The following is a 26,678-nucleotide window of genomic DNA, read 5'->3' as shown; positions in this document are numbered from 1 at the left end:
AGCTTAAGAAGAGATGTTCAACTTGAACAGTCTTCAGGGAAATAAATGTAAATTAAAACACATTTTGCTAAAGGTCAAATAGCTAGGGGATTTGAACCTAGGCAGTTTGTTAACCTCTCTTGCTCTATTTACTTATATGTAAATTGAGGATATTAATGTCTATATCCTCAGGAGCTTACAGTTTGAGGAGAAATAAGGGAAACAACAGAATATAGATAACTGTGTGCTGAAATACAGTGAATTATGTATGGAAAATCCAGACCTAGAGACACAGTGACCATATTTTTTACCTAAAACTCAGCACAAACATACTTAACAAAATGTTCATACACCTTCCATCTTACAAGCTTTTTCTTGTTCTTTGTCAACTTCCCCTGATTCCAGTGTGCATGCTGTTATTGTAAATAGCCTCTCTCCTCCCCATAATAGCTAGCATGTAGCTAAAAACTCAATCTCATTCAACTCTTGTAAGAATCCCATTACATATTATTTTCTCACGTAAGAGACCATTCCCATTTTATAAGAAATTGAGGGTTAGAGTGAATAGGCCACTTATCTGAAGTCACAGAAAAGTTCAGTGACAAAGTTGGGATTTGAAGCCAGGTTTGTCCAACTCCAAAATCCACATTTTCCATCATCTTGCTCCACTGTTCCCTGACTGCATAAGCTGCTGTCTCTGTGGGCCCGAAAAAGTGGGTGTGTGTATCCAGGCTCACAAGGCCTGCTTCTGGTGCCTTGGCACTGCAGTCTGGGTGGGTCCTGGGTGGGGTTGGGGGGTGACACAGTCCCTTCTTCTTGGAGGAAAAGCTCCTCAAAAAGAAACACGTTAAGAAATGGAATGGTGTGTGTAAGATTTGGGAGTTATGGTGGGGTGGCGGAGCAACTAGAACTTTCTGACCTCACATAAGAGAGAGTCCTTCCCACCCAAGCCCCATCCCTAGGGCCCCCATTCCTGTATCCTCATCTCTGACCCTGCGTACTCTGGTCAGAACACAGTAAGCCTAGACCTGGGATCAGATTGGATGCTTGCACATAATTTTGCCCACAATCTCACATTCCAGGCTGCCTGGGGGGTTGCTCAGAAGGCAGGGCCGGTAGTTGCTGAAGTGGGAAGTGGGGGAGGGCAGGGACCCAGCAAGGTTCCTCCAGCCCTTACTTTGCAGAGACGACAGGGCATGCTGGTGTTCCAAACAGCTGACACCTATGGACAATGCCACTGAACTGCACCTCGACCTGATAGAGTCGTTTCAATCTTAGGCATTGATTTGGGGAGGCAGAATGCTATGGGAGCCTGGAACGCAGGAATCCCTCAGAACTCTGCAATCACAGCATAGTGCTCACCGGCCAATTCTAAATGATTTACATGCATTAACTTATGTAATCACACAGCAACTCCATGAGGTACCTACCATCGTTATCCATTTTACAGGTGAAGAAATTCAAACAGTAACTTGTAACTTGCCAAAGGCCATGGGTAAATACTGATTATCCAACTGTAAAACGGAATACCAGTGCCTGCCTTACACCTACATAATTCAGGTTTTGTAGGACATCAACTCTCATGCATTTGCAATAAATTAGTATTTCTTAATCTGGAACCATTAATGTTTTTACCCTTCTACTTTTTTGTATACAGGAAAGATTTTTCCAGTGGGCCCTAAGTAATGTGGGTGCAGAAAGTTCCTGGAAAGACCCAAAAGAAATTGGTAACTACAGCAGTGTCTCCAGTCAGGGAAAGGTGGGAAATTTACATTTCACAGTGGTTAAACAAGATATTTAAATTATTATTATTATTATTTTAATTTAAGGGCTTGCGCAGTCACAGGGGAGTGTGGCCAGGGCTTCTGCTTCACAGACAGTGAGAGGATGAGCCAAAGCTTGAAGGCAAAGCTTAACATCCATGTACACTGGCAGGGTGGCTCGCCCGGGATCACCAGAGCTCAGGGTCCTTTACCCGACAGCACAGGCTGGGGTTGGGGGTGGGATTTTTTTTTTAATGCGTAAGGAGGAAGGGCGCTGGGGCACGCGGAACCTCGGAAATTCGCAGGGTTGGCTGCGCCTGGGAGGCGGCGCCTGGGCTGCGGGGGAAAAAAACGCCCGGCCAGTCCGGCCCCGTCCTATCCAATTTAAGAGCCTTCCCCGGCAGCTGCGGCCGTTCCTGGACAGCAAGGCTCGCTCCCTTATTTAAAGCAGGTGTCCTCACTCGCTTCTCGCGCTGCCCACACAGCCCAGAGGCCCCCAGCTCCCCTTTCTGCGCCCGTCTGGGCAAGGTCCGCGCCATGCCCAGATCCGGGCAGCGAGGCTGTCGGCCGCCCGCTACCTCGGGTGCCCGGGTCCAGCGCCCGCGCTCCAGCTGCTCTCCCGCGCCAGCGTCCCCCGCGCTACCGCGCCGCTCGGCAGGCCCAGCCCCACCCCGTGCAACCGGACGCCTCGAGTCCTCCTTCTCCGTCGAGGCCATCCTGGCCAGACCCGACCGCCTTGCGCCCGCCATCTCCCCTCTGTCTGTCTCCGCCGGCGCCGCCGTGGGCCTCTGGACCGCGCCCTCCCGGCCTCCCGCCCCGGTTCTGCCCGGCGCGTGCCCGGCGACGTGGCTGCCCGCCTACCTGAGAGCGGGGCTCGACCAGCCGTGCCCCCAGCACCCGGTGCTGCGGCTGCGCGCCGCCCACTGCTGCGGCCTCCAGGGCCTCGGAGTCACAGGTACGAGGTGGCGGACGGCCGCGACGGTGGGCACAGGGTAGAGAAGTGCCCGAGTTTGAGAGCCACACACGGTTAGAGTGGGGGAAACGCTATGACCCTTGAGCCTGCCGTTGATACCGGGCGGAGAGAGGGACCCAGACCGGGTGGGAGGCTGCCCGGTCCGCCGCTAAGGTGGGAGAAGGTGTGTGTGTGTGGTGAGGGTGCAGAGCGGGAGGTGAGGGCGGGCCAGAGGGGGCTCGGAAGACAACTAGGGCCAGCGCAGGGCTGCAGGGGGCCTAGCCCCGCGTCCCTGGACAAGGGATTAGTAGAGGCCCTTGCTCCCTCCCACACCCGCTTTGGATAACGCTTGGTGGCGCAGGCTCTTCCCCAAAGCGGCTCTCGTCGCGAACCCAGGGCCCGGTCTTAGACGGGAGAAGCGGATGCTGCCGCTGGTACCCTCCAGTGAGGAGCTGTTGGGAGTTAGCCGACGCGGTTACGGCCTCTGCTTCTCACGTCTGTGTGAGCTTAGGTTCCGCACTTCACTGCTCTGCGCCTGCTTGCTTATAGCTCTTAGAGTGGTACCTTGGGGCTCTGGGCCCTGGAGTGCAGTCACTTAAATCCTAGCGAGACTTTAACCATTGAGGTAACTTTCTCCTCTAGCATTAACATCCATCTACACAAGTTTCTGCCATCTTTGGCAATGTGGTTCATGCATCTGCGTGGTTCCCATGAAGGAAAACAGAAGCAGTTAGTGCAAGCCTTATTGACCCATACCAAGATCCTTGTAAGACAGTCTTACCTGGTTCCTACTTCCTGGGTTCCCCCCATCCTGCATCTCCTCAACTCCCTTAAGCTGGCATTTCTCCTAACCATGTGGGAGAGAAACTCTGGTCTCCCAACCCCATCCAAATTCGTGCCACTGGATGAGAGCCACAGCCTTCACTCCAAGCCACCTTTTTCTAACATCCCCACACACCTGAGGTTTGAATTGCAGTTTACTACTTTGTATATGGTTGTCTCATTTTTCAAGTTAGTTTTTGCATGGGTATTACATCCACACAGTTCAAACTTCAAAATGTTAACTGAGATATAGTATGGAGAAGAGTTTACTCTACCACTCCTGTCCCTCAGCCACCTGGTTCTCCCCACCCCACAGGCAGCCAGACACCAGTTTCTTTATTCTTCCAGTGGTATTTTATACCTGCACACACATATATATGTGTGAAGATAAATACATATATACATACATACACACACACATTCTTCTAACCCCCATACTAGACACACTGCTCCACACTTTACTCTTTTCACTTGACCGTGTAGCAGAGATTTTTCCTTGTGAGTCCATGCAGAGCTTCTTTGCCACAGAATGGTCCATTGTAAGGATATACCATATTTTAAATCTGGCCCCATTGATTATTTTTCATAGTTTGCTATTAATGCTTATGTTTATGGTATGCCAGGTGAGCCCAGTGGTTTGGGTCTTGGGCAGCCAGGCCTCCCTCCCTTCACTGGGGCAGTTTCGTTTGCCAGCCCTGGAGCCTCCCCAAGGCTAGTGGGAGCTGAGCAGTCTCAGCACTGCACTTGCCAGGCCTCTGTCTGGAACACTTCCCTCCAAGCTAGCCCAAGGGTTCACTTCCTCACTCCTTTGGAGTTATGACTCAGGTACAGCCCCCTGGCAGACCAATCTCCATCTCTGCTGGCCCACAGCTCTATGAGCTGAAAAGCACCCTCGTGTGCATTAGAAAAGGTCACCCCCTAACTTCAAGCTGGCACAACACCTTGTCAGGCAGGATGAATTGGCCTGTGGAGAGTGGGCAGAATTTCAGACTCCACTTATCCTCTCAGCTGGGTACCTGTGTGCAGGGCACAAGCTATACATAGTGGTCCTGTTCAAGTGTCAACTTAGTGAGGTGCCTACCTTTCTAAAGATACAAACTATACCCCCTCCCCCTCCCACACACTTAACCCTGTCCTTCCCTGTTTTATTCTTCTCACTAGCACTAATCCCTTTCTGACATACTCAATATTTTACTTATTTGCCTTTTTTGACGGTTAGGGATTTTCTATTTTGTCCTGGAAACATGCCTGAAACATAGTAGACATTCAAAAAGTTGAATGAACAAAAAGGATGAACCTTCATTCTTTGTTCAGAAGCAGGTCTCTTCTCTGCTCATCCCACAGGGTTTTCCTGAAGTAGCCAAGGAAAGGAAAGGAGAGATGGAGGTTTGGCAGCTCCTTTTAGGGCCAAAGATTATGCCACTCACTTGAAGAATAATGGAGGCCGAAGCGGTCTCACAACACTGTCCCTTCTTTCTCATTTGTTTTACTTCTGCGCAGTCTCTTCCCACCCTGCCTTCTTGCTGTGTTACCTGGCCAAGGGTAAGACAGGGCAGTGGAGCTGTAAGCTTGTTCTCTCTCCTCTAAGATGAGAAGCTAGGGGGTTACTGGCTAACCTCTCCACCTGCTAATTGCTCTTCAGGCTTGGAGCTGGCTCACTGCCTAGGCCTCTGGGGTCCCCGCAACTGGGCCCAAGCTCAGGACCTTCAGGACACTGAGAGATCCCAAAAGAGGGTTCGAACCATGTTTAACTTGGAGCAGTTGGAAGAGTTGGAGAAAGTGTTTGCAAAACAGCACAACCTAGTGGGGAAGAAGAGAGCCCAGCTGGCAGCCCAGCTCAACCTTACAGAGAACCAGGTGAGAGCAGGGACTCCTGTGGGGCCTGGGCTGCACCTAGGGACAGATACTACTCTCTCAAAGACCCTGAGTGGGGGCTGGGAGGAATTTATAGGCCTTCATCCTCTGTGCCACGCCGATGAGGGAGACAGGCCCTAACCACTGGCACACTCCCTTCCCTATATGATGAGAAAAACAGTCCTATTTGAAATCACATTATGGAAACAACACATGGTGTTAATCTAGAACTTTATAACGTAATGTTTCCATGCTAAATAAGGAGCTGACAGTGAAATTAAGTAGGTATTCAAGGGACTAAATATTAAAAATAATAAACATTCCCTTGATCCCATATTCCCCTCTGGCTACTGCATCATCTCTCTGCTCTTTTCAGAGGCAAACCTATCAAGAACTGGCTATGTTCTCTCTATGTCCTCACCTCCCATCTACTCCTTAACTCATTGCAATGTGAATTCTTTCCCTACCATTTCATTGAACCTTCTCATCAAGGTCTCTAATGTCCTCCATGTTGCCAAAGTCACCAGATGTTTTCCTTTCCTCATCTTACCCCACCACTCAGTACAATTAACCACTCCTTCTCTTATGAAATACACTCTTCTCTTGGCTTCCAGACACCACACTCTCTTGGTTTTTCTCCTGGCTTTTTGGTCCTTTCTTCTTGGTTGCCTTTGTAGGCAACTCTTCTCTTTGTGACCTCAAAATTTCCTCCCTAGCTGATTTAATCTATCCCCATGGGTTTTAAATACTATCTGTAAGCCAATGACTCCCTAATTTTTATCTTCAGCCCACCTCTCTTTCCTGACTTGTACATCTAACTACCTTCTTGAGGCCTCCACCTTGGATGTCTTCTGGGTAGCCATTTTAAACTTAAGTCAGAACCTCAATTCTTGATTTTTTTTTCCTCCCCATATCTCTTCCTTTTCCCACACATGGCACCACTGTCCACCCAGTTGCTCAAAATACTTAGTCATCCTAGATTCCTCTTTCTCTCCCACTTCAGTCCATCAGCCAGCCTTTTCACTTCCACCTCCAAAATACAACTGGAATCATTTCATTTCTCTCCACTGCCCCCAGTTCCAAATGGGATTGTTTTTCTCATCACACAGGGAAGGAAGCGTGCAGCCCCAGCTCTCACTGGTTCCCTGCAATAGTCTCCCCAGCTGTCTCCCCAAATCTGTTTATATCCATTCTTCACACAACTGCCAGATGTGGAATTTACTTGACATGTAAATAGGACTGTGTTGCATCCCACTTAAAAGCTTGAAGTTGGGCTTCCCTGGTGGTGCAGTGGTTGGGAGTCCGTCTGCTGGTGCAGGGGACACGGGTTCGTGCCCCGGTCCGGGAGGATCCCGCGTGCCGCAGAGCGGCTGGGCCCGTGAGCCATGGCCGCTGGGCCTGCGCGTCCGGAGCCAGTGCTCCGCAGCGGGAGAGGCCACAGCGGTGAAAGGCCCGCGTACCGCAAAAAAAAAAAAAAAAAAAAAAAGCTCGAAGTGGATACTTCTAACCCATGGCCGTCACAGTTTCCCTTCCTTTGCTTTCCCCTCTCAGATGTGTCTGCCATGCTGTCCTCCTTTTTGGTCCTCAAACGCTCCAAGCTTGGTTCCCCTGCCCTGGCTTGCTTTTTTCTCTGTCCCCATCGGGCTAGCCTCTCATCCTCTGAGCCTCAGCTTAAGCGCTGGTTCTTCAGGGAGGCTCAAACCCCCGTTCATACCCCCATTTGTGTTTATACGTTTGTTTCCATGTTTGTTATTAGTCTCCCTCCACTGGACTATGAGCTCCATGAGGGCAGAGACCATATGCCTCTACTGCTCACTGCTATCACCATCACCTAGGGTGATGTCTACCTAGTTCATATCAGGAGCTCAATAAATATTTGTTGAGTGAATAAGTGGTGACTGGAATGAGAGGGAAGGGTGTGCTTCCCTTAGAATGAAGAGTACATTTTGACCAGAGAGGAGTGGGCACTGTGGGAATCGGGGAAGCAGTGGTAACTGCTGGTCACATTCTGATCTCTTCTCACTGCCTCAATTACAGGTGAGGGTCTGGTTCCAAAACCGCAGGGTTAAGTATCAGAAGCAGCAAAGGCTGAGACTGCCAGCTGCAGCTGCCATGGCTGCCTCCCCGGACGAGCCCTCCAGCAGCTCCAACACCATCATCCAGAAAGAAGACGCAGAGTCAGGAGTGGACAGCTGAGGACTGGGACAGAGGCTCAACCCAAGCTGTTTGGGCTAGTTCTTCCTGGTGGCACCAACTGGACCTCCCTGTTCCAATTCTTAATGAAGAGCTTGTCAGGTCAAAGGGCATCAGGGGAATCTGAACTGTGAAGCAGGGGACACCCTTTTCTATATCTACCCCTGGGAGCTGTAATAATGCAAATGGTCATGGGTACAGACTTTGGCCTTCAGCTATGTCCTTGGCTAAGTTACCAAACTTCTGAAGTTTTTTTTTCCCCACCTGTATAATGGGTATGTTGATAACGTAGATCTCCCAGGGCTGAGATTATGTCTGTAAAACACTTATAGTGTGCCAGGCTCAGTACTAAGTGTGCAGTAACTGTTAAGGCTTTTTAGGTCCCCTTCACCTGTGGGAGTAATACCTCACCACTGGCTTCTCCAGGGATTAATCTTTGCCTGGCCTGGCTGTAGACGAGAGAGGGCCTCCTTGAATCAGTATCTGGGCCTAGAAGACTCTTCCCCATTGGAGATGGTGGAGTTGAGAGCAAAGAAGGAAGGGCAGACCATTTAGCCCATTTCCTCTCAGAATTTCCCAGTTTTCTTATTTTGTCTGAACTGTTAACACTCTCAGAAGGAGCTCAGGCCAGCTGCCTCCTTGGAGCAGACATGCTACCCTGAACACCATCTTTTACCGTCTAGCTGCTTGACCTGACCCCCTATCCATCTTCATACAGAGAGATTTAACTCTGCCTTTGCCCAAACTGGCATTTTGTCATAAACTCTTTTGTATTATTATTCCCCTGCTTCACAACCAGTTCTCATGGCTCCCATTCCTTCCCAGGAATCTACTCAAGTTTCTTTCCAAGAAGCGTAGCTGATAGCCTACTCTTGTGAAGCCTGCCACCAACATTTCCAGAGCTAATTTCTCTAGCACTCCACATTCCCTGGGCGGGCTTCCGTTGAGGGTATTCATTTAGAATACAGAATGACTTCTGGCTGTTGAGATGAACTGGTGGAAGGAGGACTGCACTGCCACCTGGTGGTGAGAGAGGGCATGGTCCACACTGCTCTCCAGAGTTTTCTGAGGGAGGGAGGAAAGGCAGGGAGCAGGGGTGGCCTTGGAAAACCACCTGCCGCCAAGGCAGTTGACCATCGTCTCCAGGACCAAGCTGCAGCTAGAGGGAAGCCAGGGTCCAGCTTCAAGAACCCTCCTGTTTCTGTCTTCCGGGAAATCCTTCGTAATGCTGGACCCAGTCAGCTCTATTAAAGGACACAGCTACATCTGCCTCTTCCAGAAACCATCGGCTCACTTTTTTTTTTTTAATCACCAGCAGTGACCTATTCAGCAGTTACTGGGCTCTATTAAATCCCTAAATGTCACCATGAGACCGCAGCAGATTTAGACACAGGTCCCTTTTTGAGTAGCACAGAATCAATTGGAGGATGAGGGAACAAACTGAGACATGGTGGTCAGGCCTGGCTGTGGGGACAAATGTTCAGGTCAGTCCCGAACAAGAGAATAGCTCCCTCTCCTGTTGTCAGGACAATGTGCATCTGCAGACTCACTTCTGCATACAATTTCACGGGTCCTTAGACCCTCCAGCACCCCCAGGCTACAAGGTCCCTACGCCCTGAAGAGTCTGAGGAAGACACATGTGCAGCTTGATCTTTCGTAGGACAGTCTGCCCCGCTGCCAGACTGCCTATGGAAATAGGAAATCTTGCGCCGGACTTTATAGGATGGATAGGTGGGGTAAGCTAGTTCTTCCCTTCAGGTTGAGGGTCAGAGAGGATAGCAGTAAGTCAGCCCGTTGCTGTCCCACCCCATGACTGGGTCCAGAGACCGCTTTACTCAAGACGGACCACTGGGTGGCACAGACAACAGACACAAACGTGAACTCGGATACAGGTACACAGATCAAAACTACACGCACACACAAGCTCTGGTACTGGCCACGAAGATAGAGACAGCGGCAAACCTGCGCAAAGGCAGGCCCAGCTACACCCAGTAAACGAACTACTTAACCTACAGATACATAAACCAAAAAGATCCAAATTAAGACCAGCTAGCGCGCAAACCCTCGCAGCCTCGGGGACACTCACGCTGGGTTCGTGGCCAGTGAGGGGCGGGGCCTCCCGGGTTGAGGCGGGGTCAAGCAGGCGGAGGTACGCCCAAGATGGCGGCCTCCATGTGCGACGTGTTCTCCTTCTGCGTGGGCGTGGCGGGCCGAGCCCGGGTAGCCGTGGAAGTCCGCTTCGTGAGCAGCGCCAAGGTGAGGCCGCGGCGGACCGTGCCGGGGTCCCCCCACCCGGCCCGGCCTTGGAGACAGCCCCACCGGACCCCATGCCTGGAATCCAGAGGTTCCTCTGACGCTCGGACGCTGCGGCCCGTTCCGGGCTCCGGGCCCGGGGGCTTTTTGTGCCCGCGCGCAGGGTTCTGGGGCGGTCATCCGGTGGGCCCGAGCCCCCTGAGTTTCCGTGCGCGTCCCCTGCCCCCGTGGAACCGGGCCTTTCCGCCAGTGGGGCCGGGGAGCGCCCGGCCGGGGACATTACTGCTGGGTCCTGGGAGCTGTGGGCGGGTCGCGCTGGGCATGGGGAGCTGCAGTACTAAAAGGCGTGGGTCCTCAGGGCACTTTGTGAGTGAGATTTGGGTGGGGGTTGAGGGAAGAGGCCAGGACATTTCACGAAGATTCTTGGAGTGTTAAGGAGTTTGGACCGAAGCCGGTAGTAGCATTGAAGGGTTTAAATCAAGAGGGTGACATTTTGTTGTTTTATTATCGTGTTTTAGAAGTTCATTGTAGAAAAAACGCATGTAAGGAAAGAGAAGGTAAAACACTCAGAATCTATATTTGTGCAAATATGTGCATATTAAAACTGTATTTTTAGAAGCTGCTTTTTGATGCAGCAGTAAATATTTCAATATCAATAATGCTACGTATTAATTTTTAAGAGTTGAGTAATAGTCTGTTTCATGGGAGGACCACTGTTCACTCAACAACTGCTCATTTATGGACCCTTATGTTGTATCTTGTTTTTCATCCCTGAGGTCAAAGGTATTGGAGCTCAGTGTCTGTGCACACATCCTTTTGTTCTCACCAGCACTGAGTATTTTCTTTCTTGGTTATCTTTGCTGGTTGATATGTGCAAAATGATATCGCTTTGTTCTCATTTATATTTGTTTACTAATGAGGTTGAACAGTTTGTCATGTGTAGTGGCTGTGTGTATCCTTGGTCCTTGCCCTAGATGTCAGCCTTCTAGTCATCTGTCTCCTGCTCTCAACATCATCGTACTCATCCAGTTCCCGAACCCACACTTCCATTGTCCTCTTTTCACTCCAGAGGCATCTGGAGCATTCCTCTCTTTCCGTGGTAAATCAGCTCCCATATCCTTGGCCTCCTCAGCTGCCCACAGCTCCATCTCCACCCCAATGCCTCCAGTGCTCTTCATTGGCTCACAGTTTGATGATGTCTCAGTTCCGTCGCTCCTAGCCTGCAGAGTTATTCACCTTTACTTTCACTTCACCCCTATCTCTCAGGCTTCTCCTTGTTTTACTTCTTCCCTCTTACTTCATCACTTCAGCCACTCTCCTTGCCCAATTGTCCTGTCCTAGCCTTCTATCAAAACCCCAGCTCTGGAAGAATGAGCTGGCTTCCCTCTCCATGCCTACAACTGATCTGCTGCTGCAGAAGAATCACATACCCAGACCTGGTGACAAGATGGCTTATCCTGGGCTTTTTGCCTCTACATGCATCAAGTGAGATTGGTTTGTGATTTTTTTTTTTTTCCTTTATGGTATCTTCCTTAGGTTACCACATCAAAATTATGCTTGTTTGTTTTATGGTTTTGTTTTTGTTTTTTAATAGACAAGCTTTCCATTTTTTTCTCTGTTATTGAATAGTTTAAATAGCATAAGAATTACTTATTTGGTTTGAGAAAGCTGGCTCATGAAACCATATAGACTAGGGACTTCACATGGGGGTAGTTTTTGACCACTTTCTCTATTGCATCTTTGGATATTGGCAGGAATGATTTCCAAAATTTTACCAATTGCTATGGCAGGGGCATGACCAGTCAGAACAGAAACCTGACCAAATATGGTAGATGTCAACCGGGATGCTGTACTAATGCACATCAGGGAGGTAATGGCATTGCAAGTCTGTCTTGGCTTTCTTCCTTTTGAATTCACTTTTGGCATTTGATATTTTTCTAGAAAATAATTTAATAAAGAATTAATTTACTGCATAGTCTTAGATTTTTTGGCACAATCTTTTTTTTTTTTTTTTTAACTTAAACTTTTCAAATTGGAGATAACTTTGCATAGTTTGTACCCTTTCCACTCAGGTTCTGTTCTCTCCAGTCTTCTTGGTAATATGAATTAGAGTTGTTTTTCTTGAAATACTTTATATGTTTGGGGGATAAGTGGTTTCATAGAGGAACAGCTCTGATTCTTCCCTTTGCTTTACTAAATATTTCCTACATTTGGTCCTCCAGAAGGAGGGAGAAAGAGAGATCAATATTTATTCAATTTTGAGATTTGAGATTGTCAGAAGTAATGTGGATACCTTTCCATATCTTGTTGTCCCACAGAGGAAGACCAGGTTTTCATTTTGCTGGGTGGGTCCCAGGGGCTACTAGGCATGGAGGTGGACTTCTAGAAAGACAACCAGGCTGCATCCATGGCTTTGCCAGTGGTTTTGTTCCAGCTGTCCTGCTGTACCATATTAGAGCTGCCAGAGTTATTGACAGGCTTGAGATATGTGGCTCACGGGGCGCTCAGAGCCTGTCCAGGTATATACATCCTGCTGCTCTGATTTTGGGAGGTGCCTCTGTCTATCCAGAGCGCCAGTGCTAGAAGGAAACCGGGAGCTATCCAGGAAGCCACGTGACAGGACATTTCACTGCTGTGTCAATCATTTCCTTTCTCTCTCTTTTCATGACAGTTTACTGTTGGCAGTGGCACCACTCCTGTGTATAGTGGGAGAAAGTGCCCAGCTGGGCCAGTAACTGCCTAGGTTCTGAAGCTGTCTCCGAAGTCCCTTTGCACATTTGAGAGATGGCAGTTCAACAGTTGTTTTCTCATCCTTCATCCCGTACATATCCACAGTGCTTTAGACTAGTACTTCTCATTTAATGTGCGTATGAATCACCTGGGCATCTGCAGCTGATTTTAACAATGCAGATTCTGATTCAGCAGGTGTGGAGTGGGGCCTGAGATTCTGCATTTCTACCATCTCCCAGGCAATACCCATGCTGCCCAGTCCATCACTTCACTTTGAGTAGTAAGGAGCTAGAGTTCATGAAATTCCTTCACCTGTGCTATATCATTGCATCCTGGAAACTACCTGGTAGGTATTATTATAATACCCACTTTTCATGTGGTAAACAGAGGCAAAAAAGTGAAGCAACTGGCTCAAAGTTTCACAGCAAGTTAGCATTAGGACTGGTGCTAGGATTAGTCATTCCTTTCAGTGTAACACCTGAGAACTTGTTGGGTACCAGGTACTATATATGCTAGGTGCTGTGAGGACCCAGCTGACCAGGGAAGAAGGGCATATTCTCTCGCATAGGCCTCTCCCTCCCGTGGTGTAGGAGTTCTGTGCAACCCTGAGGAGCAGCATCACGACCGGGATCCTGGAGGGGCACGTGGGTGACTCAGAGAAGGACGCCCTGTACCAGTTCCTGGTACTGGAGGCTCCAGCCTGCTGTGAACCTTGGCCCTGCTCTGGCCATCCTAAAACTTCTCCTCTGATTAGTCCGACATGGCTGATGTGGTGGCTCTCTTCCCATCCCAGGCCCTCTGCTCTGGACAGGCTGGTAGAAGTCCGACTGAAACCGGGCAGAGCTGCATTTCCAGAGAGGCAGTTATGGAGGGTGCCGACCATGCTCCATGAACCCTCCTGAGGCAGAGGCCTCTGACGAGAGGGAAGCACGTGGGGGTGAGGAGCCCTTGAAGCTATGTCCTCTGTCTCTTCTTATGGCCATCCTATTCCTTCTCTGCCCTCTTAGGGAAAGGGGTTGTTTGCCACACAGCTGATCCAGAAGGGGGAGACCATATTCATCGAACGGCCCCTGGTGGCCGCACAGTTTCTCTGGAATGCACTTTATCGCTACCGAGGTGAGTACATCTCACCTACTCCTGAGGGCTGTTGGGCCCAGCAGCCTTTGCGCATGGAAGAGAGTACGCACATCCCTACTGGCTGCCGTCTCTAGGACTCCAGGTGTTGGGAGGAAAGTGCGTCTTCCCTTGGAGAGCTGCACCTGAGAACCATGCCTCTGTCTAATCTCAGGCCATTTGGGGCTGTGAGCCTGCTGCAGAGAGGTTCTTCCAAAGTGCTCCCTGGGGTAGGACTGTCACTCAGGTAGAACTTAGTGTGGCCTATACTGTAAGGTACTAGATGTCGTGCTGAAGGGCTCTGTGCCAAAGTGGAGTCCTCTACCAAGAGGAGACCCCATGCCCCTTGGTCAAAAATGGCTATGTTAGGTGTCGGAAACAAATAGGACGGTCTTAGCTTTGCCAGTCACGTGCTTTTTTCACACTTTCCTTGGGCTGGAGAAAAATCTGTAAAAGGAGGGTCACTCGGCTCCAGAATGTGGAGAAAGCCCAGTTTGGGGGCTGGGTGGGGAGCCCCATAGACTAAGTCCCATCAAGAAGCAGAGAGAGTCTGCTGGGAGGGGTGGGGACTCCGGAGAGGGAAGAAGGCATCATCTATAATGTGTGTGAAATACGTTCATTTAACATATTCATTCACTCACTTCTCAAACTTTTATTGAACACCTTCTCTGAGCTAGGTGCTATATTAGCTCTGGGGATATTTCTGTGAAAAGAACAAATGCGGCCCCTGCTCTCAAGACACTTAATTGTCATGTCTGGCTCTCTCCCCCAGCCTGTGACCACTGCCTTCGGGCACTGGAGAAGGCAGAGGAGAACGCCCAGAGACTGACTGGGAAACCAGGCCAGGTTTTGCCTCACCCTGAGCTGTGCACTGTGCGCAAGGACCTACACCAGAATTGTCCCCACTGCCAGGTGAATATTCCTGGGGGCTAAGCTGAAGTCCTCTCTGGGGAGACAGGAGTGAGGACAGACTTGGTCATGGCCCTTGAGAGCCCGAATTAGGGAAAGACATGAAAAAGACATTACTGTGCCAGTTTCATCCTCTCTATTCCAGTCCCATTGTCTAGGAAATAGGCTTGGTGGGAGCTTGCCCTCTTCCTAGGAGCCTGGCAGGGGCCCTTCCCTGTACCTGAGAAGCAGGCTCTCCTTCCCATGGTTTTACAAGCCTGGGTCAGGTGGCCCTCTCACATGCCCCCAGAGCACTGTATGCTTTTTCATCTCATAATACCACTGACTACTGCTCAGGGGCTATTTGTGGAAGAAGTGCAGTTAGAGGAGGTGAGACCACATGGGTGTCTGTGCCTCACCCCACTGCCAGATCCTAGGGTGCTGACCTCCACCTCCCGCAACAGGTGACGTACTGCAGTACAGAATGTCTGCTAGCCGCAGCTGAGCAATACCATCAGGTCCTGTGCCCAGGCCCCTCCCAGGATGACCCCCTGCATCCTCTCAATAAGCTGCAGGAGGCATGGAGGTAGGTAGCATTTCCTCTCTTCTTTCCTTTATCCTTCCCTCCCTGTCTGCCTTCCCCATGCTTAGTGGATGCAGCCATCTTTGTTAAGTTACCACCCCCTAGATTTATCCTCCATTCTTAGGGCTAAACTATCACCCATTCCCCCTGCCTTAAATCTGAGCCACCAGTCCCACCATTCTCAGCATTTTACACACTCCCAGAAAGAGCCCCATTAAGCCCATAGGGATATAAAATCCTGCCCAAGTCCTTGCCAGTGACTTTCTCTCTTTGGTTATAAATGAGATTGGTAGGAAAGATTCTCTGTAGTAATCAGACTGGGCTTCCCTGAATTCAGCTACTGGGGAGGGAATTTCTAGGCCAAACCTTTTTCTTTCTCCCCAGGAGTGTTCACTACCCCCCTGAGACTGCAAGCATCATGTTGATGGCCCGGATGGTGGCCACAGTGAAACAGGTGAGCCCACCTGATCTCAGGGAAGCTGACTCCGGCCTCATTCAACCCTCGGCCTCAGTTTTCTTCTCACCTTAACACTCTGGCTTGGATACAGAGTTCCTTCTGGGCTTCCCAAAGGAGAGCTGCTTGCTGTGTAAACCTTAGGAGTAGCTAACCATAAATCTAGCAGGGGACGTGGGGGCGCATCTTGCCTGTGGTCTGTGATCTATGGATGAGTCCCTGTGCAGCAGCAGTTCATATATAAGCACCACCTTTTCAGAACTCTGTCTCTTAGATAAAGCGAGAGAAGCCACTCTGACCCGTTTAGTATTGTGGCTCCTCAGCCTCGTTCTCCTATTTTCCCAAGTGTCGTGAACTGGCTAGCTTGGCACCAGCTGGGAAGGTGGTTGGGTGTGGGCAGGGTGGGGAGGAAGGGTCTACTTAGAAGCTCATGTGTGATGGTGTTTCTCAGGGCAGGGGCTGTAAAATGACAGCTTACTCCTCTCACATGGGCAGGAGTGGCAGTGAAGAGGAGGGTGTCCGTGAGTCCATGTGTGCACATGCATGCGTGAGCATGTGTGAACCTGACCCTGAAGTATATTTGTTCACTGCAGGCTAAGGATAAGGATCGTTGGATCAGGCTCTTCTCCCAGTTCTGTAATAAAACGGCCAATGAGGAGGAGGAAATTGTCCACAAACTCCTGGGGGACAAATTCAAGGTTGGTCTCTCCCCGTGACCCTCCCACCCGCCCAGTAGCCTGGGGATATCCACGGCTACCTAAGGGAAGCTCCACATTTGCTGCCTTCCCAGCCACAGGAAGAAGTTAGAGCCTGGGTCCAAAAATCTGTTCAGAGACTTGTATTCCTGCCGCTATTTAACTTCATGACCTAATGTGGACTTAAAATTGGGAAGTGGGGTGATGACAGAGGACAGAAGGGCTGGGTGCCCTGATGTGGGAAGGCAGGACCCCATGATAGGATAGCAGTGGGCGAATCAAGTGTAATGGAAAATGGAGGGCTGGGGGTTCCACAGGGTCAGGGAGCGGTGTGACACAATTTTAGGTGCCAATGTACTGTGCACTTGCTTCAAATCAAAGAGTTACGCATTCTTCCTGAGAATAGCAGACTTCTATGCAGGAGCTGCCTGAAGGTGGAGGTAGGTGTGTGAAAGGGCACTGGGGTGGGCCTTCCTGCACTGAATCTGGGAAAAGGAGGGGGAGGGTCAAGCAGGTCTGGAGGCTGGGGCAGGGAGCCTGGAGGGTGGTGGTGAGGACAGACATTCTAAGCCAGGCTGCCTCCGCCCTGCTGGTACAAGGGCTAGAAAATAGGGAGGAATTTGGGGTTCGCTACCCTGGGTTGGAACAGGCCAGCAGACTGCCAAGTCTGTTGGAGATAGGATTCTGTGGCTTTCCTTTGCCCCCAGGGAAAGCTCAGTCTACAGAGCTTGCCCTTTTCCTTCCCTTACGTGGTCTTCTGGGCCCTGCCTGGGTGCTAATGGGAAATCCCCAGGGATGCAAGTCTCTCCCTGCTTCCCCTAAACCAGGGCCAGCTGGAGCTTCTGCGGAGACTCTTCACAGAGGCCCTTTATGAGGAAGCACTCAGCCAGGTGAGTGTGAGGAAGGTGGGACCAATGGCCTCCCTGTCACTCCAGCTCTCCAGGAGCAACCAGGTCAGCGTCTCCTACTGGGACAGCAAAGCCAGAGCAGACCTGGTTTTCTGGAGTTGGGATGGGACTGACTCACAGCAAACTTCCTCAACAGGAAGAAAAGCTAGTGGCTGTAACCTGAGTGCTCTTCTCCCTTTCTCCCCACAGTGGTTCACTCCAGATGGATTCCGGTCTCTCTTTGCTCTTGTTGGGACCAATGGCCAGGGAATTGGGACCAGGTTAGGAGAGAATGTTCCAGAGCTGCTGGACTTGTCCCTCAGGGCTGGGGTGGGAGATTGACTGAAAAAGGTAGCCACATCTCTTTTCAAGACTAGGGTGGGGCAGGGTGTGACTCTGGCCAGAATGCTGGACCAAACTCAGTGATGGGGACCAGAAAGACTGAGTCTTGGGATAACTCGGTCTGTTGGGGAAGGACACACCCACCGACCCCCACCCTCCCCCCGGAGAAAGAAATGGACTTAACTTGCTTGGAGTGGGGGAGCCCTGTGAGCTGGGCCTTCTCCTCTCCAACCATGGCTACCTGGGACCCCCAGCTCCCTGAGCCAGTGGGTCCATGCCTGTGACGCTCTGGAGCTGAAGCCTCAGGACCGTGAGCAGCTGGACGCCTTCATTGACCAGCTGTACAAGGACATCGAGGCAGGTTGGTGAGATGGAGCCTTGGCCTCACCCAGCTTGGGAGACATCCATCAGTTAGTGGACACAGTCTTCCCCCAGGGAGCTCTGAGTTCGTGGTTGGGGAAGGTAATCCCTGTGTGCCTATGGGAAGCTTCAGATCTGTCTGCAGGACATACACGCTAAATGGCTCCACGATTCGTGCGGAGGCTTGATGCTGGGGGTGGGGGAGGGCTGGACAGTAAGGTGGTACCATTTATAGGAAAGCAAGGCTTGCGCCTCAGAGAAGCAATTTCAGGTAAAATAGTAGTGATTGGGTGGCAAGACAGTGGAGCCAGTGCCTGTCCTTATAAGCCTAGTTTCCTTTTCCCACCTATAAAGTGGATGCAATAACATCTGCATATTACTGTCTTACAGCAACTGGTGAGTTTCTTAACTGTGAAGGATCTGGCCTCTTTGTGCTGCAGAGCTGCTGTGAGTCCCGGCATTGAGAGGGGTAGCCTCACAGCTGCGGTTCATCTCTCTTGGCCCCTTCTGGGCTGGTAGAGTTGAGTCTGGGAGTGGGGTTAGGGCTGAGCTTCCTTGGGGATTTCCCCTCAGCCTTCTCCTTCTATTATTTTTTCATTCATTTATTGGACTCTTGTGCCTTGATATAAAACCTTCCAGTGGGCTAGGCCCAGTGCTAAGGCAGGGCACAGAGCGCTGATTCTTACAAAGGGAAGCCTGAGTTTTGTCCCACCACTGCTCTGTGAGCTTTGGTAGGAGAGTGTTGTGATAGCCCGGGAGGAGCTCAGGCTGGAAGGCAGTCTCATTAGCACCTGATGGAGGGGGCAGAGCCAGCTCAGACTGTTGTCTTTTCCAGATCCCAGCCTCCCACCCTCTGCTCTCCTCACTGCAAAACCTTCCTCCCAGGCTCTGGGACACTACTCCCAAACTAGGCTCTCAGAGGGCCTGGCTCAGCTGTTACCAGACATCCAATAACAGATAGGACTGAGTTAAGTGGCCTGGCACGGGCATCCTTTTCACAGCTCTGTCCCTCCCTTTGTGAGACACTGGGAACACATCTGAGGATCAAGTTGACCAGTGAGGAGAGAAGGGGCAGTCATGGCAGGAGGGGAGGGGAGTGATGCAGGAGTGCATTAGTGCCTGTGCTCTTCAGGAAAGAGCACTGGACAGGGATATAGGAAACTGGGGTCCCAGGACCTGCCTAGCCCTAACAGGGATCAGAGAACAAGGAAAGATGGGACCCAGTGCTCTGCACAGTTAAGGCTGTTATTTTTATTAGTCAAGAATCCTCATTACCTGCCTCTCATGACCCAGGCAACCACAGCTGTGTCCCCAATGCAGAGACCTCCTTCCCAGAAAACAACTTCCTTTTGCATGTCACCGCCCTGGAGGATATTAAGCCAGGAGAGGTGAGGAGGCCAGTAGCTGTCGGGGTGGGTGGGCAGTGGGCCTTGCAAGTTCCCTCCAGGAACTGGGAGCAGCAGTGGCTACAGTTCCAAGTACAGGCTGTTGGATTGAATCCCCACATGCTCCAGGACATGAGTCTTCCCATGAGTATACTCTAACCCCACCCCACTTGAAAAAATAACTCGAGAAAGCCTCAGAGCAGTGTTTCAGAGACAACTGTGTGCCTAAGTTCTTGTCCCCAGCTATCTTCTGATCAAGGAATCTGCAGCATCTAAGGAAGCAGGACATGGCCCTCTGTGGCTTGGGCTGTGGGGTACTAGTGTGGGTGGGGGGTCCTGGCTCTTAGAGCTGTGCACAGAGCCTGGCTGAAACTTCTTTCAGGGCAAGTAGCTTCACACCAAGATAACCTCTGCCCCAGCCACAGACCTTGGCCATGGCCCAAGGCCAACCACAGCCCCCTGTCTCAGACACAGATTGTGAAAGCTTCATAGTGGCCTCTGCTGTTGGCACAGGGGAATGGATCAGGGTGGCCTGCTCTTTCACCGAAGGGCAGCTCCAGCTCCTGGGGATGGGGCAATGGTTGGACATAGGGCAGAGGTTGGGGAGGCCCTAATCCCATCTGTTAGAAAGCACAGACTGTCAGAGCCCACCTCTCTTCTGCCCGTTAGGAAATCTGCATCAGCTACTTAGACTGCTGTCAGCGGGAGCGCAGCCGCCACAGCCGCCACAAGATCCTCAGGTGCCAGCTGGAGGTGTGGTGGGCAGCCGGGCTCTGGGCTTCTCGGTGCTGGTGGCTGCCTGACTTTGTACCCTCACCATCATCCCCCCCATCCCTCTGCAGGGAGAACTATCTGTTCGTCTGTTCCTGCCCCAAATGTCTGGCAGAGGCTGATGAACCCAACATGACCTCTGAGGAGGAGGACGATGAAGAGGACGAGGAAGGAGAGCCAGAAGATGCTGAGCTGGGGGATGAGATGACTGATGTGTGATGTCATCCTGCCTGGAAGTGGTCCTACCCCAGACCCTGCCAGAAGAGGGGGCCTTCCCCCAGAGCAGAGGCTTGGAAGGAACTCCCACTCCTGTTGCCTGCTTTCCCCCATGCCAGCTCTGTTTCTTCCAGAGGGTGAGACAGGCTGGACCCTAGGCCCTCCACCTCCCACCAGACCTCACGCCCAGGACACTGCTGCTGAGCGGCTCAGGCTCTGTGCTGTCACTGAGCCTCTCAGAATGGGCCTCCCCCTGAGGTACGGGTATAAGTGGCTGGAACCAAGGTCAGGGCCTAACTGTTTCTTCCCCTTGGCCCCATGGCCCCACTTACTCATCCACCTGAGGCTTCACCCTTCTCAACTCACTGTTGGGGGATGGGGCGGGGGGTTGGGTCACAAAGTGGCAACCTGAGAACAGCTTGACCCCATTGAAGAAGAGAGGGGGTTAGACACCCTTACCGTCTTCTCCCCTAGCACAGCTGGGAGAGGCAAGAGGGAGGAACTGGGCCTCTGGAGCACCTTCCCTAAGGCTTTCTGCAGGGGACGCTGAGCCAGCGGGATTGCCTCCCTCTGCTTGCCTCCCCACACCCACCGTTTCGACATCTGGGGAGTAGAGAGAATCTCCCCAGACCCCAGAAGCTGTCCTTATGCCTTGCCTCTCAGGCCCTGGCACAGTAGCTGGCCTCACAGGGTATGGAAGAGGTCCCTGCCTCCCTTTGGAGGGACATCTTGACCCCTTCCTCCCACCCTCCTCCCACTGAGGACTCTAGCAGCATGGATGAGCTCTGGGGGATGAAAGGCCTGTGCTCCTTAATTTAGGATGTCCTAGGATCTTCTAGAGCATGGGTCAGTGAGGGGCTCTCCTAGTCTCAATCTCCGTCTTTAGGATCATTTAGGAACACTGAAGTCTTCCAGAAACCTAGGAGAGCTAGGCTAGATACTCAGATTAGCCCTGACTGTGTCCCTCTCCTCCCCAGATTAGCACCACCCCTTACTCTTGGGTTGGAAGCTGTGGAAATTATAACCCATCACCTGCAATTCCTTTCTGCCTACCTTTCCTGAGGGGCTTGCCACATGCCCCTGCTGAGGGATCCTAGGGAGGGCAGGTGCCACCCCACAGGCCCTTTCCTGCATCGTGAGCCAGGTGGAATTTGCCTGTCTGGCCTATTGGGTTCTTAATCCTTCACGGCAGCCAGCACCCCCTCCTCCCCACCTGCCCACTGTTCTCAATAAAATATGAGTGGTGACAGGCCTTTGCAGGAATGCTTTGTGGAGAATGGCCTGACAAGCTGCTCCAGGAAGGCAGTAGTCACATGGGTCGTGCAAAAGTGCATAGGATAGAGCAGGTGACGGCAGGAGATGGGAGCTCCAGCTCCCCAGTTTGGGTTCATCCCCTGTCTTGCCTATACTCTGCTGTGCAAATGTTTCCAAAGTCCAAGAGCAGGGCTCCTCTGAGGTCAATGTGGATCCTCAGTACCAGGCTACAAGATGAGGCTTTTGCTCAGGGACTGAACTACAGCTTCCCAAGTGTTTGAGAAGGAGGCTGTTGTGATCCAAGATTAGCAATCTGAGCACTGGTCCTAAAGGACCTTGGGTAAGTCATGTATCCTCTCTGGGCCTCAATTTCCTCCCTTCAAAACAAGAGCATGGGACCAGATAAGTGTTTGAAGGCCCCTCCCACCCCTGTGTGCTTTTACTCTAGGACACAGTTAACCACCCTGATGAGAGGCTTTATTGCTAAAAAGTCAGTGAGGGTTTATTATGTAGTCCTCAAACACCAGCTCCTTATACCATTCCAGCAACTGCTGTGAAAGACTCTGGGTGGGGAGGCTGAAGCCAGGTGGGATGTGACAGGTCTCAGATGGCTTTCAGACTACCTGCTGTTGGCCCCTTTAGTTCCAGAACCTAGCCCATAAGACCTGGGGCCTGGCTCTTGCCTCTTCCCATAGCATGAGACAACTTAGGAGCCCAGGGGAGGGAAGGCCAGTGGTGTGGCTTCCTTTAACTTAGCCAAGGCCCAAGCCCTTTTCCTCTACCTGGCTCCCCAGTCCCCAAATGCTATCCCCAAATCCCAAACAGCAGAATTCCTGGATTTTCCCCTTCCCAGCCCAGAGTTGCTTATGGCTGGAATGTGGGACCAACTCTTCTACCAGAAGGTCCAGGGCGGTTGCAGCAGCTCAAAGGTGGGGATGCTGGTGACATTGACTGGGATGGAAATGATGGCCCATGGCAGCCCATGCTGTTCCAGGGAGCGGCGGATCATGTAGCTGGGAGAGCATGAACAGAGGTGGTGATGGTCACTTTCCTGGCACCGCATCCTGCCCCACTGTCCCCATCACTCTGGGAGTTCCAGAGCCTGAGGACTTTTTTGGCCCTCCAACCAGGGCATCCCAAGATGAGGCTTATGGGTAAGGACTGGTGATTGCCCTTGACCTCCCCGAGTCACGGCACCCAGCTTGGTGCTGATACAGCCAGAGACAAAGAGCCCTCACCCATCTCGGCCAAGCAGGAAGAGGGCGGGGATGTCAGCTGTGCGCTGTGTACTGTCTTGGATCATCTCCACGTAGAAGCTGTCATTGTCAACTGCGTTGTCAGAGATGATCACTGCCCGCCCACCGTGCTCCTGCACCACCCGGGTCTTGGAGAGGAAGGAGCAGCCCCTGGAAGAGGTGGTGAAGAGACCAAAGGAAAAGCGGGGTCCTAGCTATCTGTTCCCCAGACCACCACCCTGGGAAGATGAAAGGAGGGCCCTGGAGGCTTTTTTATAAAGGCTCACAAGTAAATGGCCAAAGGCTTGGATAATCTTAAGATGTTTCTTAAAGACCCTTAAAAAGATGAATTATTTAAAAGCAGCTATTTCAAAGCATCACCACCAACATTGATCTCAGAATCTATCCTATGCCTGCCTTCCCCTTGTGCCCATGCCTGTCCGCTCCTTACCCCCTCTCCACCAGAGCGATCTGGTCCTGGATGAAGAAACCGTTGCTGAGTTCCCCGCAGGCCTCTGAAGGTTCAGCAGGGACAAGGTGAATCTGCTCATACCTTGTGTGCTGAAAGACATTTAGACAGGTGAGAGTGTGGGGAGACACACCTGCTTTAGGACTGGGCTGACCATCCTATCTTACCAGCTTCTCACAAAGTGTGAGGGAAATGAGGAACGATTTCTGTGTAAAAGACACTTGAGCATTTTTACTTAATTCTCACAAAGGTCTGTCTAGTCCTATCCCACCCTGCCTTTCCCAGACATAGGTAGGGAAGTTGGTACGAACCCAGAGAGGGGAAGTAACTTGCCTTGAGTCATGTAGTTCAGAGGTGGAGCTAGCAGAGCCCTTGGTTTTTCACTACTTCGTGTCCCTAAGAAGACAGATTTTCCCTCTGTGGTGCCCAGGTCTGTATTATACCCAGAGGAATAGCTGGAAGCCCTTCCTGTCTCTGTAGCCCCTGGAAGACAGAGCTGGATTCTGCCCCCTTCTCTGTCCCAGCACTCAGGTATGGGTTGAAGCGATGAGGGTCACCTCAACTTAGTGCGGGGAATGTGGAGACAGGATCAGAGATGCGGGGCCTCCCTGAACTTACAAAGATACCACCAAAGTCCTTGGCAGGCGTGGCTGTGAAGATGTATCGAATGTCCCCAGGACTCAGCACTTGAAAGTACAAATAATCATGGATGCGTAAGCCTGAAAGGTAAAATGTACAGGTGAGAAGTCTCCAGGGAAAATAGCTGGTTCGGGTTCAGATCATGGACCCCATGCCTTCAACGGGGCTGGTTAAGGTCTGGGCCCAGAGACCCAGCTTCAGCCAGTTGGGTCCTCTAGGTGGGTAGGATGGATGGTCTCTGCCCTGGAGAGGATAGAGTTGATGCAGACAGTTAGTAACCCCCGACGTTTACAGCTGCTGCTGCTGCTGCTGCTGCTGCTTACACAGGTGAGCCAGGAAGACTGAGAGCTCCAGTGTTAACCTCTCTGAGGGTTAATTCATTCATCTTTGCGCTGAAACAGACTTGGGAATTTCAAGATGGAGATGTAATGTGGTAGCCTGCGTAGAAAGCAATGCTCACCTAAACTTAAAAGTTGACTCTGGTTCCACTGCCATCCTCCTAGTCCAGCCACTATCATTTCTTGTCCTGGCTGTTGCAGCTTTTTAACTGGTCTAAGCCTCCATTTTTGCTCCCTACGGTCCATTCCCCCAATAACTGCCAGGGATTTTCTTAAAACATCTTAAAGCAAATATGATCATGTCACCACTTCAATACCCTTCAACGACTTCCCTCTGCACTTAAAATCTAAACTTAACTCTGGTCTGCAAGGCCCTGCTTGATCTGGACCTCCAACTTCATCTCTTCCTATGTTCAAGCTACACTGCCCTCCTTTCAGTTTCTTCACATCTCCAAGGCTTCTTACAAGTTCCGTCACCCTACCCCCACCTCTACCCCTTTATATGGCTCACTTCTATTCATCCACCAGGTCATAAATGTCACTTTCTCAGAGAAACCTGCCTTGTGACTGCCCTCCCCTTATACCCATTCAAAATGTACTTTTTCTCCAATGACACTAACATAATTTGTAATTACTCAGTATTTGTAATTTTTTGTTTATTGTCTGTCTCCTGCACTAGGACAAGGACCTAAGTTTGTAACTTCATTCAATACTGTATCCACATTATCTAACATAGTGGCTAGGATACAGTTGGTGCTCAAAAAGGTGGTTTAATGAATGAACGACTTTCCAGCTCCACTGTGTTGAGGAAGGGAATTGCCAGAATAACCAGATATTTCTGGGGTATGGATCTCTTCAGCACCAAAGTGTAATGTTTTACCTGAACTTGAGTGCCTGGTTTCCTTAGCCCAGAGAGACTGAGGAATGTGAAAAGGTGGAAGCTGCTGCTACAGGTCTGTTAGTCAATCAACAAACTATCAAGTCGCTACTGTGTGCCAGCGTTGGGATGGATTGTGGCTTTAGCTGTCCTTTTCTACTGTCCAAAATCAGCCAGCAGGTAGAGCTCCACTGGCTTGGCACTGGGCTACATATATGGCCTTTTATCCTGGGAGTGGAGACTTCCCATCGGGTACAGATACACTCCCAAGGAAGCTTTCCTGGATTAGTACTAAACTTCCCCTCCTCCCCACACACATCTTTGCCTTGCCTTTGCATCTGCTGATCTGTGTAAATCAAGTGTAGGTATACACATGTGCTCACGTACGTATATGGGTGTATGTTTATGTTCTCGTGTAGGTGCAAACAAGTTGGGTGTGTACGTATGTGCTAGTGCCTGTGAACCCACGTGTAGTAATGTGTGGCCCCGTTTATGTATGTGAGTGCTCACGTATCTCCAGCTTGTATCGCTAGTTGATCCTTGTTCCTCGCCCCCTTCGCCACCTAAGTCAGCGCTAGTGGGGGTAGGTGGAGTCTTACTTCGACGTGGGGGGCTGAGGACTCACAGCCCAGCCTCAGGCCGCACCCAGTTCATGTCCCTGGGGAGCCACTACCCACCCACTCCAGGCATCCGTCTCTGAACCTGCCCTGCTCCGAATTCGCGGGGTCCCCAAGGTGACCCGTGGCCCCCGGCCCGAGACGGGCTTAAGCTGGACCGCCAGCCCCGCCCTGAAGCGCAGCCCCGCCCGTTGCCGCTCACCGTGGGCCGCGACGCACGCGGGGAGCCAGAGCACGAGACAACACCAGCCCGCGGCGCCGGGGACCATCTCCGGGGCCCGGCCCGGCGCCGCGCTTCCTCCAGCCGCCCTGCTGCGCGTAGCTCGCCGGACTTCGGCCTGACAGCTGCTCTGGACTCCCGCCCCCAGACCCGCTCACGCCTCCGGTTGGCGCACCGGAACAAGGCCCAGGGCTGATTGGTTCTGACGCCTGCTCGTGTAGCCACATTTGTCGCCCCTGTGCCCTAGCCCACTTCCTATTGGTGGAGAGAAATGGGGCCGAGGGCTGATTTGTTTAAACTCTTAACTGCAACTGCCGTCCCCGCCCCAGCATTTCTCAGATTGGATTCGACTCCGCAGGACCTCTCTGGCTGCGGGGGCGGGAGAACTGCAGGTGGGAGACCCACAGGACTCGCCTCAGCCGCCGAAAGCCTTGGCCAATTAGCTCGTGCGGTCTCGGTCGGATCCTCCCTGTGGACGCTTCGCAAGACGACGATTTACCTTACCCTAGTTGTGCTTTCCTCCTTCCCATCCCCTCTTTGGGAAGGCATTCGTCTAGCGCCCAGGTGGTCTCCGGCGATCCCTGCCTAGTTCCACCGGCGCTTGCGCTCTCATAGTCAGCAGGCTCTGGGGACACAGACTGATGTACACGACCCTCGAGGAAGCTCTGGCCAGTGCCGAGCCAGAAAACGAGCATTGGGGCCAGGTGCCCGCGCTTGTTTATCTACCATTTACTGTACAACTGTGATTTTGGACACCTAACCTCTCAGCCTCAGTTCTCTCATCTGTAA

The 26,678-nt window shown here is 51.5% G+C and overlaps 3 protein-coding genes across 5 annotated transcripts; 2 read left to right on the top strand and 1 right to left on the bottom strand.

Moving 5' to 3' along the window:
• The first annotated feature begins 2,279 nt into the window (after positions 1-2,279).
• On the top strand, positions 2,280-7,765 carry NOTO (notochord homeobox). Its single transcript, XM_059078640.2, has 3 exons — positions 2,280-2,697; positions 5,159-5,373; positions 7,408-7,765. The coding sequence occupies exons 1-3, from the start codon at positions 2,280-2,282 to the stop codon at positions 7,564-7,566; spliced, it is 792 nt and encodes a 263-aa protein (XP_058934623.1). The 3' UTR covers positions 7,567-7,765.
• Positions 7,766-9,661: 1,896 nt separating this feature from the next.
• On the top strand, positions 9,662-21,492 carry SMYD5 (SMYD family member 5). Of its 3 annotated transcripts, XM_059078880.2 has the most exons (13): positions 9,691-9,819; positions 13,554-13,662; positions 14,432-14,571; positions 15,012-15,133; positions 15,515-15,584; positions 16,178-16,282; positions 17,107-17,169; positions 17,377-17,447; positions 17,763-17,869; positions 18,259-18,315; positions 19,162-19,256; positions 19,923-19,993; positions 20,096-21,492. In XM_059078880.2, exons 1-13 carry the CDS (start codon positions 9,724-9,726, stop codon positions 20,241-20,243), a joined length of 1,254 nt encoding a protein of 417 aa, XP_058934863.1. In that variant the 5' UTR covers positions 9,691-9,723; the 3' UTR covers positions 20,244-21,492. The 3 variants fall into 3 exon arrangements, with proteins under 3 accessions (XP_058934864.1, XP_058934863.1, XP_058934867.1); XM_059078881.2 differs by lacking the exon at positions 18,259-18,315 and having other exon boundaries at positions 9,662-9,819; XM_059078884.2 differs by lacking the exons at positions 13,554-13,662; positions 14,432-14,571 and having other exon boundaries at positions 9,708-9,819.
• A 478-nt stretch (positions 21,493-21,970) lies between these two features.
• Positions 21,971-26,041, bottom strand: PRADC1 (protease associated domain containing 1). Its single transcript, XM_059078896.2, has 5 exons — positions 25,872-26,041; positions 23,817-23,917; positions 23,181-23,290; positions 22,733-22,900; positions 21,971-22,507 (listed from the first exon to the last, which is right to left on the bottom strand). Exons 1-5 carry the CDS (start codon positions 25,936-25,938, stop codon positions 22,387-22,389), a joined length of 567 nt encoding a protein of 188 aa, XP_058934879.1. The 5' UTR covers positions 25,939-26,041; the 3' UTR covers positions 21,971-22,386.
• Between the last annotated feature and the right edge of the window lie 637 nt (positions 26,042-26,678).

The sequence above is a fragment of the Kogia breviceps genome, chromosome 11, assembly GCF_026419965.1.
Source record: "Kogia breviceps isolate mKogBre1 chromosome 11, mKogBre1 haplotype 1, whole genome shotgun sequence".
Lineage (NCBI taxonomy): Eukaryota > Metazoa > Chordata > Mammalia > Artiodactyla > Physeteridae > Kogia > Kogia breviceps.
The sequence above is the reverse complement of the archived record's forward strand: the minus strand, read 5'-3'. Positions and strand labels throughout refer to the sequence as shown.

Coding starts and splice junctions, on each gene's coding strand:
- PRADC1 (XM_059078896.2), bottom strand. CDS start 25,938: ATGGTCCCCGGCGCCGCGGGCTGGTGTTGTCTCGTGCTCTGGCTCCCC. Junction 23,918..25,871: donor CGCGTGCGTCGCGGCCCACG/GTGAGCGGCAAC, acceptor TTTACCTTTCAG/GCTTACGCATCCATGATTAT. Junction 22,508..22,732: donor TTCCTGCTTGGCCGAGATGG/GTGAGGGCTCTT, acceptor ATGCTCTCCCAG/CTACATGATCCGCCGCTCCC.
- NOTO (XM_059078640.2), top strand. CDS start 2,280: ATGCCCAGATCCGGGCAGCGAGGCTGTCGGCCGCCCGCTACCTCGGGT. Junction 2,698..5,158: donor CCAGGGCCTCGGAGTCACAG/GTACGAGGTGGC, acceptor ATTGCTCTTCAG/GCTTGGAGCTGGCTCACTGC. Junction 5,374..7,407: donor TCAACCTTACAGAGAACCAG/GTGAGAGCAGGG, acceptor CCTCAATTACAG/GTGAGGGTCTGGTTCCAAAA.
- SMYD5 (XM_059078880.2), top strand. CDS start 9,724: ATGGCGGCCTCCATGTGCGACGTGTTCTCCTTCTGCGTGGGCGTGGCG. Junction 17,870..18,258: donor GTACAAGGACATCGAGGCAG/GTTGGTGAGATG, acceptor ACTGTCTTACAG/CAACTGGTGAGTTTCTTAAC. Junction 18,316..19,161: donor CTTTGTGCTGCAGAGCTGCT/GTGAGTCCCGGC, acceptor CTCATGACCCAG/GCAACCACAGCTGTGTCCCC.